This window comes from Emys orbicularis, chromosome 1 (assembly GCF_028017835.1).
Source record: "Emys orbicularis isolate rEmyOrb1 chromosome 1, rEmyOrb1.hap1, whole genome shotgun sequence".
Taxonomy (NCBI): Eukaryota; Metazoa; Chordata; order Testudines; family Emydidae; genus Emys; species Emys orbicularis.
Window position 1 is genome coordinate 301,644,290 of NC_088683.1, and position 12,520 is coordinate 301,656,809.

At 36.7% G+C, this 12,520-nt stretch overlaps 1 protein-coding gene across 1 annotated transcript in view; it reads right to left on the reverse strand.

The window, feature by feature from the left end:
• Positions 1 to 12,520, reverse strand: part of PCDH17 (protocadherin 17) — a 95,601-nt gene that overhangs the window by 65,204 nt on the left and 17,877 nt on the right. Inside the window, exons 2-3 of the mRNA XM_065419007.1 lie at positions 1,397 to 1,455; positions 1,093 to 1,265 (exon numbers count right to left, since the gene is read on the reverse strand). Of these exons, the coding sequence (XP_065275079.1) occupies positions 1,093 to 1,265; positions 1,397 to 1,455 (232 nt within the window). The remainder of the gene's footprint in view (positions 1 to 1,092; positions 1,266 to 1,396; positions 1,456 to 12,520) is intronic.

Here is a 12,520-nt window from a genome sequence, read left to right on the forward strand (position 1 = left end):
TATTTGCTGATGAATGTGCTACAGATCAGACTGTGCTAGAGGCAAAAATCTAGTTCCAATTAATCACCAATTAATAAAAAGCTTATAATGTATTTCTGCTTAATTATAAATATAGCTTCTCATTAAGAATGACTTAATTAATCAATTTTTAAATATCCTTAACATTGTGAATCACTTTCCACACAACAGAGTAAAATGACTAACAGATATGTGACAGTAAATTCAAAAGAATTCATTTGTTCATTTCCTCATTGCTTTTGAGACTACAAACAAAACACACAAACACACATGATGCTGGAGCATTCAGTTTGGCTGACATTGTTAGGAAATGTCATATTTCTTTTGAAATAGAAGATATAATTAGTGAAAAGGCATAAAAAAATGAATTGGACACAGACTTTGAGGCAATAAACATGCTTATTTATCAGAATGTATGCTTATAGAGCATTGCCGCTGTCCTAGTATAAATCATTGTAGCAGCTTCACAGACACTTATCTGTGTCTTTCTTAGGGTGTGAATGAAATGATTATACTGAAAATCATATGATGCCATTATTTGACACTTCGCTTCTTATATTGCAATGAATAGTGAAGTCAATGTTACAAGTAGGAAAATATAGCCATGAACTGAAAATTTCTTCTGATCCAGTTTTTTGTCCCCCCCCCCGATATCCCAGGTTTTTTCTTAAACCTCACTCCAAACTATGTAAAGAATGGAAATGACTGGATGTTATTTTGTCTGTTGTTGTAATCATATCTAATTTCAATTTTCAAGGCATGCCTAGGCAGAAAGACTGTACACTATACATTTATGGAAATGTCCCTGCAAACAAAGTATACTCTAATAGTTTTGGAAAAATACTAATTTTATTGATTTTTTAAATCTTCTTTGGAATAAAAAAAAGGCTATTGCAGTTTCATGTTTATACTTAAAGATATTGAACATTCTTTGCTCTGGGCCAAGATTTACTGTTTCATCTGATAGTATTATCAATGGGCTATTCCACCATGATAAACTCCAACTGTAGCACTAATAGGTTTATAATGATTGCTTAAGCTTTACACTTTGTAGGCATTGGAAGCTTCACTCACCTTGCTCAAGTGGCTGGCTTTTAGTTGAAGTAGTTTTCATCTTGAGTGCCTCCCTAACAGACATGTCACAGCAGGAGCCTTTGTTAGTGTCTTGGTCACTGTCAGCCTGATCACTGTCCCCATGCCCGCTGTCCCTCAAGCTGGCTCTTTCTGGGTCCTTGAACGTGGAGCTACTGAAATACATATTTAAAAAAAAGAGAGAGAGTTGTATTTACTTGTTCCAATTTGAATTGTACTCTCTGGCAAAGCAATTTTGACAAGAATGCAAATGGGGAAGCCGAGAAAGTTATTTAATAGGCCTTACCTTTGAACAAACTGCTGCCTGCTGCCCATGTAATTGGGCTCTGCGGGAAAATTGTCTGTCTGTGAAAGAGAAGGAAAAAAATACGTATAGTTGTACACTGGACAAATCTCCTGCAGAGCAACAAGATTTCCTAGAGGAGAAATGATTAATAATTCAGAAAAATCCCTTAATCTTCAGATTTGTACATTTTAATTACATTGGAAAATGCTGGCATGTAATTATGTACTCAGAACAATTAAATGATTCCGGTCCACAAATTACCTGCTAAAGTAAACAATGAAGCTCCAATAAGTGGTATTCTCTGTCAGTAACCTGACAGATGACACTGTTTATGTTTTTTCATTAGTTAGATATTAAGACTGATGGTTATTAGAGAGGAAAGAAAAAATTACCCAATTTTTGCATATTACAAAAGTGAATTATTCAATAATACTCATTTTTAACATAGTTACATCATCTACTGGGATTCTGACGCCTTTATTGCTGAATACAATTTCATTTAAACCAGTACATTGCTTTTGAATTGCAAAAAAAAAATAGTTTAAGAATCTTTGTGTTTGTGGCTTATGGGTCTTTTCTTTTAAATATTACTGGAAACAAATGCAAGCATTATGCATATATTTGATTTTGTCTCTCTAATTCATTCTCATCAGTATTAATAGCTGTTTCTGAACAATAGGGAATGCATGCACACAATAACATTAAATGATTGTTGTTGCCAAACATTTTTTAAAAAGAAGATATTTTATAAAGTCTGTGACTAGTGTATTTTTAGCCGTATGAGCTAAGTAACTGTAGAACAGGAGTATTTACAGCATCCAGACTGACATGGAGTTCTGCCAAAGGGAACTGAATTCCCCTTGTATCATCAACTACAGTTCTTTTGGTGAAAGAGAGAGAAAGAGACTGTATCTTTCATAAAACACCATATACTATACATTCAGACACGTCACTTCTTCTTGCAGCTGACTTAGCGACAAAGCTTCTACTGTTTTCTGAAACACTCCATATCACGCCATTATGCTCCGCAGCAATGAGTTCTGAAACAGCATCTAGCACATAAGTATCAGTAACACAGGGAGCACTCAATTAACGAAGCAGAAGGCCCAAGGTAAGGTTTAATGTTGCAGGACAAGTGTTTACATAAATGACTAGTCTCTTAAATATTTGTTTTCCCTATTCGCTCCCAACTTAATTTCTTAGGTTTGTTTATTGTTATGTGCAGCTGATGAAGATCCACTGTAATAAGAATGATTTGCTGCCATTTGTAGGGTGCACGGGAAGTTTGGGAGAATGTGACCCTACATCTGAAATCTATTCTTCTAAGTTGCTTGCTGCAACCAACTATCAAACATCTATCAGTCTCCCAGTATATGCAAAATAAACTTAGCTATATAACTTGTGGTGGGGTTTTTTTAAACTACAGATTATTTGGGGGGAAAAACTACATTCTCTCACCCACTAATTAAAGAAGAGTATTTATTCTGTGGGTTTTTTCCCCCTTACTGCTTATTAACTCTTTGGCACAGACAGCTGGTACAATATTACCAGGCATTTTGTATTAACATTTGAAGCAGTTTCAAATTTCAGATTTGAAATGCACCACACTGTGTATGTTGATTTAAAAATAATCTGATTTTGCACATGTGAAAGTTTTCTTTTAAGAGGCGTAGCAATGCAAATCATATGTCTGACAACAGAATCAGACTTTTACTCCTCTTCAAAATAAAATGTTTTAGATTTATGTCTCCAATCCAATACAAATTGAGATTGTAGCCTCAAATCTTCACAGTGCTTTTCAAATATAGGGGTTTATATATGCATATAGCAACTGATTTTATTCAGATGTTAGAAGGTAAAAGGGAATTCTGTTGTGGGAAATATCATATTCTTAGGTATAACCTCCGAAAATGTAGTCTAGAGAACTGGAACTTTGGAATTATGGGTTCTAATCCCAGCTCTTTCATTGGCTTTTTGTGTGACCTTAGGCAAGTCTCTTAGGACCAGATTTTCAGAAGTGCTCAGTTCTCACTATTGAGGCTAGATTTTGAAAAGTGCTCACAGTAGGAGATGTAGGGAGCTGAGCACTTTTGAAAATCCAGCCACTTCATTTAGATGCCTAAACAGAAGCAGTTTGGTGCTTGGCCCTTTTGAAACCTGATCCTTAATATCTACTATCAAAAAAAGCCTCTGCTAGCTTTTTATTTCTATTAAGCTTGCTACTTAACATGTAGGCTGTAATGTACATATATCAATGAATAGTACAGTTTTAAAAATTAGTTATTTAAAGGAATTAAAATAACAATAATGGAATGGGGGAAAGCAGATAAACTGTAAGAATAAATACTTATGTTCTCTCTTAAATGTTCACGTTAAATACCACATAACATATCCCCAAAACAACCTTAATTCTGCCCCCATATCCTGTTCAATCTCAGCCTATAGACCAGAAACGCTCTTATACTTACCCAACCTACAATATATATATTCTGAAAACAGTCTACCACTGCTCACAAATCACAGCTCATCCCACCCAGCATACTGGTTATAGCCAATAGAACCAACCACAGACCATTTTCCAGACCCCATTCATCTTAACTATTATTGGCCAGAGATGCCAACCTCTTGCTCTTATCTTCAATAATCAGACATTTGCCTCTTCCTAATCCCAACGATCTATTATGTTCAAGAGACCACCCAGAATCAACACTGTTCCCATCTATCATTCCACTATGAGGCAAAAAGCTAAAGTTACCTCATCCAGTATATTTATATAGACTGGATAGCTCAATATAATTTCCTTTTTTATCTTCCTAAAGTCAAAGATGCTATCTTACAGATACAGGCCAGATATTAAATTTAGCTCAATCCACCTTACATCTATGCCCATGCCTCGTAATACTCTGTTCAAACTTTCTATCTAGATTCTTGGAACTTCACCAATCATCACACCATCTGTATCATACATATCCTCCCAAGGAATAATAACCAAATCACAACAGGCCATTTCTGCAAACTTCTCACCCTCCTTCCTCCGAGGCACTCAGGGTTATGATATTTAAATTATTAATAATAATAATAATAAACAATTAATTTCCTTTCCTTCACCAAGGCTTGCACATTACTTACTTATATAAAGGAAGAGAGATAGAGTAGGTCTAGAACATATTATTACACTTTCATTTGTAATCCGTGGGCCAGTGCCAATGGTATACCTGGAGAAAGGGTTTAGATGGCTTTTCTCCATCTTTCCCTTCCAATCCTGGGATCATCTGAATGTATTTGATCACTGGTGCAAGACAGAGCAAGCCATGTTACACTGTTTTGTACTTGCCCCATAAAAGTATTGCCAGTATTCTCGGAGCAATGTGTGTTCTGGCCACACCCCCTTCAGTCTCCAATGCCAAGGGGGATAGCAACAAGGTGCATACAGTAGGCTATACCAGATTTGTATCACCTGGGGATTTGCCTACTTAAGGGGAAACCCAGTTGACTGAGTGAGCAAGCTGTCTGCTTTCCGCTGCCAGAGAATCACAGAGGAGCTGGAGGGAGGAGTGGCGGCGAAAGGATTTAGAACTAAGAGTTATAAAATGTCTAATGTTGTAGGTGTTATGGTGTAAAGCATAGCCCTGCTAGATGGATGACAGTTCGGTATACGGCAGCAGAGTTAAAGTTGTTTTTTGAATATTAGATGTGACGTTTTATGAACAAACATTTATTCAAGAGGCTGTATGGAGTGAGTATTTGATTATTTACTTCCCACTTCCATTATTTTAATTTTTTTTTTGGTATAAACTAACATTCTTTTGCATACATACATTTGAATTTAAATGTTAAAGTGAATTTTAGCTGAAAATACTTTTTCTATGCCAAGTTACAAGGGATAAGAAAAACAGGGTTCATAATGGAACCCTAATTGCAATCTTAACTATGGAGTTGCTACCATGAAGCTCCATATTCAAAGTAAAGGTTAATGACCTGTAACTCAATAATAATTCGACTGATTTTCTTCATATTATACTTAGCAGAAAAACAAACAGTTGGGTGCCATCCTACAATAAGTCCATTGTTACAAAAGAACACACACAATTACTAGATAATCTATGTATAGTTGCAGAACTAAGTGTAAAATCCTACTCCTTCAACTCCAGAAACACAGACTTTTACCACTTAAGCTTGGAAACTCCCTACCAATGATGAGCTTACAGCAGGGCACTCTAAGCTAGAGGACAAAATCCTTACATACACTATCCTTACACAGGGGCGGCTCCAGGCACCAGCGCAGCAAGCGCGTGCCTAGGGCGGCAAGCTGCGGGGGGTGGCGTGTCAGTCGCTGTGAGGGTGGCAGTCAGGCAGCCTTCGGCGGGACCGGCAGATCACCTGCAGAAATACCGCCGAATCCGCATGACCAGCGGACCGCCCGCAGGCATGCCACCGAAGGCCACCTGACTGCCGTGCTTGGGGCGGCAAAAAACATAGAGCCGCCCCTGTCCTTACATACACTGAAACCATTGATAATAAATACTAAACATTAAGCTTTGAGGCAGAGATTTTCAAAGGTGCTTAAGGGAGTCAGGTTCCCAACTCACACTGGTTTAAATGATTTGGGTGCCTAACTCACATGGGTTCTATTGACAATCCCAGCCTAAATGAGCAAACATTAAAAAAAAATTTAAAATGTAATAGTGATGAAAGTTGATACGAAATATTTTCACCAAACTTCATCTTAAATATTTTCAGCAGACGTATTAGTCATACCGCTTTATACCACACACCTGCAGTTCTAAGCAATGTACGGCTTTTGAAAAACCTAGCACCAGCAAAAAGCATTTTCTTGCACTCTGACTACCCAAAACCTTTCCATGTTATTAGCTGCAGATATTATTAGTGGTATACTGTATGCCCATATTCCTTGCTAACCTTTGAACTCATTTACATGTAACACACTAATTTATAGAGTTTTATTGACTGTAATGGGATTTTAATTACTTGAGTAAGGACTATAGGATAAAACCTCAAGTGCCACTGGTATCACACAACCAGAGTAACAGAGTCAAACTTTAAGATTCAGTGGCATTACAACAGCAGAGAATTCAGTCTTTTGTGTTTGGAGGAGAAGGAAGATAAAAGGACAGGCAAACTACACCTCTATTAAACACTATTTATGATTGTAAATGTTGCAATCTAAGCAGTTCTCTTGATAATTTTAATTCTTAGGAAATAATTTATTGGTCAGCTTTTATCTGAACTAGATGTTGAACGGATGTTCAAGAATCAGAACTGAACTGCCATTTATAATTATTAGAACTGTCCACAGAACCATTGCATAATAGGGCCTACTTGGGGCAGCCATGCTGGCTGCTAGGGAGGTGTTTTCTACACCAGATTAAAATATATTTGGGCAGAGAGGTGACGGAACTTTACATGTATTCAGTGATCAGGAATCCCCATATAAGGGGTGCAGGGCACCAGCTACTAATCTGAAGCCTGGAGTAGCCCATCCAAGGGGCTACACTAATGCACCCTGGTCTGCTCCCGAATTGAACAGGCAGATAGCATTACCCACCTTCCCACCAAAACCCCACAAAGGACAGCTTTTTTAGCATCAGATTTTGGAGATTTTATTTGGAAGTCAAGATGTTCACTGAGTAAAATTAACTAACACAGTGCATTAGACAGGGATCAAGCATGGTGATAATAAAGTACTGATGAAGAACACACATACAAATTCTGCTATTAGTCATACGAAATGCTGGCCGGATGGAATTCGAAATTGCATGCCGTGGTACACACCTACCCATCCACATTCTGTGATACCAGCTGGGATCTGTAAACTCAGAAGAAATAAATTTCAGTACACCAACACTGCAGTTGCTTATTCCTTACATATGGGGAACTCAGAATTCTCAATTTCCAAATTCACAACCATGTGACCCAGAAATTTGCATGTCCACTGGTTAGGTTCTACTATTTAATTTTACAATAGCTACTACTTGCAAAAAGATTAATTTAAGAGAAAGGAAAGGAGGAAATTGAGATAAAAATAGGCTGAATATTAGGAACAACTTCGTAATGAGATCCACTAGAGTGGGATAGTCTCCTATAGAAAGATATGAAAGCCCCACCATTTGAAACATTTTAAACAAGACTGGAAACAGCACTAGATGATGTTGTATTACAGTGAACATTCCTCTAGTGGCAGGGGAGGATAGCCTTGCTGAACTAAGAGGTCTCTCCTATTTCTAATTTCTGTGAATCCACGCAAGGGAGGAATGTGGGCACTGAAATCTACATTAGTTGAAATGAAATGTTTTTGATGTTTTGTAAATGAAGAAGATTTCCACAATGTCTCTAGAGGTTTTGTTCTTTTGGGAAGATTCGCAGGAGAAAGGTACACCCTCTGGGATCCACCAGGTTTGCATGCATCCCACTATTTCCCAGTGGGACAACATAGGGCAACTTCATCATACCTGTGGAGATTTTCCCCTCCAGAGTCATCTCCCTTGGGTATTATGACAGAAGAGTATGATCTGGATCCATGTTGGAAACATCAGTACGTCCCTTACATGAGTATTTAATTTCCAAAAGGGACCTGAACCTTGCCTCTTAATATTTGTGTGCACAAAATCCCACATTGGTGCATGCAAAGGTTTTCACTGGTGCAAATTTGGTTGTTTGTGCATGTGCAGAACTTCCAAAATCATAGGTGCAAATTTAAAAGCTGTTTTACAAAATTAGGCCCACTATTACACTGTAATTCTCCAGACTGAAATCCACTATTGGTACATTTCTAATTAGCTTGTATAAGATGATTAGAAAATCAGACAGAAAATTCAAGCTTGCAACTTAACAGCTCCCTCCCTTGTAAAAATAAACGTCTAAAAACAACACAATTCCAGAAAAAATTTGAGAAACATGGTATTCAAGTATTCTTGACAAATTGTGCCCAGAAATAACTGTCAGATTAGAAGAAGATTTATTCTAATATCTAAAAAAGAAGACAAACATTAATCAGATTTATGAATATTAGGAAACTAGAATATTCATAATCTTTCTCAGAATTACAAAAACAAGCATGACATCTGCAAAATGTGTGATTCAATGCAAGTCTATTTTATGTAGATGTTCATACCTGAAACTACAATAAAGCAAAATGTCTTTGCTGACTCTAACATCTTTTTAATTAAACATTAGCAGAAAATAAATGGAACATCGCTCCCCTTTATCAGACTGCCACTTAATATCTAATTCAAGCATCTTCCAATTCTTTTCTTGAAAACCTTAATTCCAAGTATTTTCCTTCCAGTGAAACAGAGCTCTTACATACTGGCAATCACTTTGCAAGACAAAAGAACTGTTTTCTGCCAAATCTAGTTTTGAGAGAACAATTGTCTTGATTTTGTTAGAAACTGTTTATGTTCTACATGGTACAATTTTCCACAAAGAGAAAGAAAAGATTTCTTGGTAAATCTGTTGCTGAGTGTGTTTGGCCTGAAGACTTATTTTTTTATTTTGGTATAAAAACCTTAAACCTCAGACCTTTACCATTAACAAAAGGTATTGGCCCAAGAGCGAACAAAGAGTTGTACATAAATCAGTAATGAAGAATTTTAGCTATTTGGAGGATAGAAATAAAAAGTGAAACCATTTTAGACAAATCTAGGAACAATTGTCCTCTTATGTGCTGTGCTCTCATTTCCTTCTGGAATTGCACCATTGAGGTATATTTTATATTACATATATACATGGCTGGGAAGCTTTACACTTGTAAAATGTGGGTTTCCATATTAGAAAATGTACAGCGTGCTTATATGATTTTTCCAATAACATATGATATTGTGCAAAAACACATTTTCATTAAGAAAATACATGATACCAAAAATAAACAAGGGCACATGTGAAGATGTGTACCACTGGCCTCTGCTGTAGGGATACTGACTGCAGGTTGCTGGTAGCATGCATTTCTTTTGCCCAAAGGAAGTAGGATTCTTGTGGGAAGGCCATGGATTGCACTTTCAAACCCATATACACACCTACCCCGGAAAGCAGAGAACAAAAGAATGAGCGATATCCACCACTCTCTCCATCTGATATAATAAACTGGAGCATCACAGATTATCCTGGCCAAATCAGTTCCCAATCCATGTATTATTATTTATTTGCCAAGTTCTGCCAATGGTGTACTTGGCAATTCACCAGACACAAAAGACTCAAGAATACTTGCCAGATTTTCCCCTGGCCCTTCTAAAAAGGAAAAGTGAAAGATAGATGGGAAAGGGGATGGACAGATCTTGGCCAAATTCGCATCTGAAATAAAAGTCATACGAGAGAATGCAATCTCTTCATGATCAATTCTTCCCCTCCTCAGAGGGAAAGCTCTTTCAGACTAACACATCCCTTTTTCTCCCCATCACTGCAAGAGGAGATGCAAGAGACACCTAGCAGCCAAATCTCTCTCCATGAAAAAGAGGAGAACTGGGGAAAGGGTGACAGCTTCACTCAGTCCATGACTCCTCTCCTACTAAAATGGGAATCAGAGGGAATGCTTTGAAGGCCCAACTCTTGCTTCCCTTTGCTGCATAATGGATTTTTTTTTTTCACTAGGAGGTCTTTGAGCCTCATTCACATGAGATGTGAACATCTGATGAGAACATAAACAAGGTGAAGGAAAAATAGTATCAAAATATTTATTTAATGGTAATATGACTTTTTAAAACAAACTATTTTTTGGAGAAGGCACAAGAAATGCATATAGAAAGATGTGCCAAATACCACACTGTATAAAGAGCTCTGGCTGAAAATACAATAGCTCTGCCTCTGCTATCGCAGAACAGAATCAATAAATAAACATAATGAAATTCATGACACATTATTACATTACTCTGTATTGCCTCTATTCATTTAAAAAAAAAAGATGAGCACATTTAAAATAATTCACAACATGTCAAATGCCTGTGAGCATTGCAGCTGAGACTGATGCTTTAAGAGGTATTTGTGAAGTTCTTATGAGGGGACTTGATATGACTTATATCAAAGTTAAGATGGCAGTATGGGAAACCAGAACAATAACTACTACACTCTAGCCTACTAGTATAGTTGTATCCAATATATTTTCACTGTTGACCAACGATATGTACTTACTAGAGCCACACTGTCAATAAAAACCACATTAAGAACCTTTTGAAAGAGCTTCCCTGTCAATTAGGCTGCAGATGCAACCTATCGTTCTAGTTTTCCTGTCAAGTTAATATACTGGATCATATTAACAGCACTGACTTGTCAATAATGTAGATCTGAATCCTATTATTGGAGTTATGCTACCAATATAATCGGCTTTCTGTTTATCGAGCTCTCCAGTATTTGGAAAAGCTGTGAAATGGGATTATAAGGTTATGTTGTGTACATCTGTCTCTACACTATATAAAATATTTCAGGAATTTGATCCCACAAGCTGAAGAAACACCTGTCTAATCATTATTTTCCATCACATGAACTTCAGACAACAGAACAGCATACCATCACTGAGAGGACATTAAATCACGCTCACTTATCACAACACGTTTCCTGCTTGTTCTAAGTAACCCTGTAATTTTACAAGACACTCTACCTGTGTGCCACACATGTAGGAGAAGTGCTAGGGGATGTGTGTGTACTATCCCCCCTGTATGAGACAGCATCTGTGCCAGGAAAAATACAAGAAAGGCTATGAAACTAAGCATGCTTTAGGAATGAATACCTGAAGCGCTATGTAATTTCAGTGCTTATTTAGCCTCTGTGTCATGCTGTATAATCTTGGTGTGATTGGAGCTTGTAAGTATAATTTTAGTGTAACATGGACCCCTGGAAATAATTAATAAGAGGTAGTAGTTCGTGCATAAAATAACAGTAAAAAGTTCAGCAAGCCTCCTATTTAACAGAAGCCTTAATGAAGTTGAACATTAGTTGCTTTTAACCACATAAAGTATTAAATAACTACTTTGACTGGATTAGCAGAATATACAACAGACCATTAAAACCTGATTATATTTTTTTGTTAAAATTGCACAAAAAATAATTGCATTAAAATGTAGTGGGCATTGCTCTTATCAAATTAACTCTGACTTGAAAATATGGGTTTAAAAACCATAGTCCAAAATGACAGTTAAAGGTCAATGAATCAAGTTTCCAATTATATTTTCTGGTAGCAGATGGGTGCAATGAAACCTAATGATTGAATTTGAAATGCTTTAATGCATCTTTTATCTATGGTTCTCACCATGTTGAATCTACCTTAGCATTCCGAACAAGATGTTATGTTTACTACAATTAACTGACTCAACTACAATTAAATGACTAGATGATATCTCCACCACCTTATCACTGTATCAGCTTGCTCTAGGACTTGTGAATCACAAGCAAAAAGAGATAATACATCTTTGATATCAACTTTGATACCAATGTCATCCTGATTTACTTATTAAATGTTAACACTGAAAGTTAAACCAATTAAAATTACGTACAAGCTGACAAAAGCAAGGATATTAAAAGTTAAGGAGACAGTCCAAGTATCTTTGCATAATTTAAAAAAATATTCTCCTTCCTCTCCCTCTGTTTGCAACTCTCCCTTGGAAGTATGAAAACAATCTTCTTATATTTTTCTGTCATGCACACTGGTTTTACAATGCTCGTGAATGCTGATCTGGGGGCATTTTATTTTTAATTTTGAATGAAATCCCAAAGTTCTTACTCAAACTTCCACTCAAGCAAGTAAATACTTCAGGATTTGTCCTATTCTTACTACTATTGTTTTCCTTTTTCTAAGAGCACTGAAACATTTTTTTCTAGGGGAAAAAATCTATTAAAGTAACAGTATATGGTAGGGAGGTAGATGAAAATTTCTCCTTTTATTGGTATACTATCCTGAACTCACAGTATACTGACAGGAGGAAAACAGAGACATTCTGTTTTGAATGTCTTAGCTTTATTTAGTTTGTATCAACACCTTAATATACTGTTTATATAGTCTGGGGCTGCTCCCTCTCCCTCTAAAGACAATGGCAAAACTCACACCAGGCCTTATCCAAAGCCCACTGAAATAAACTGTTTTTTTCCACTATCTTCAATATGCTTTGGATCAGCCCTTTA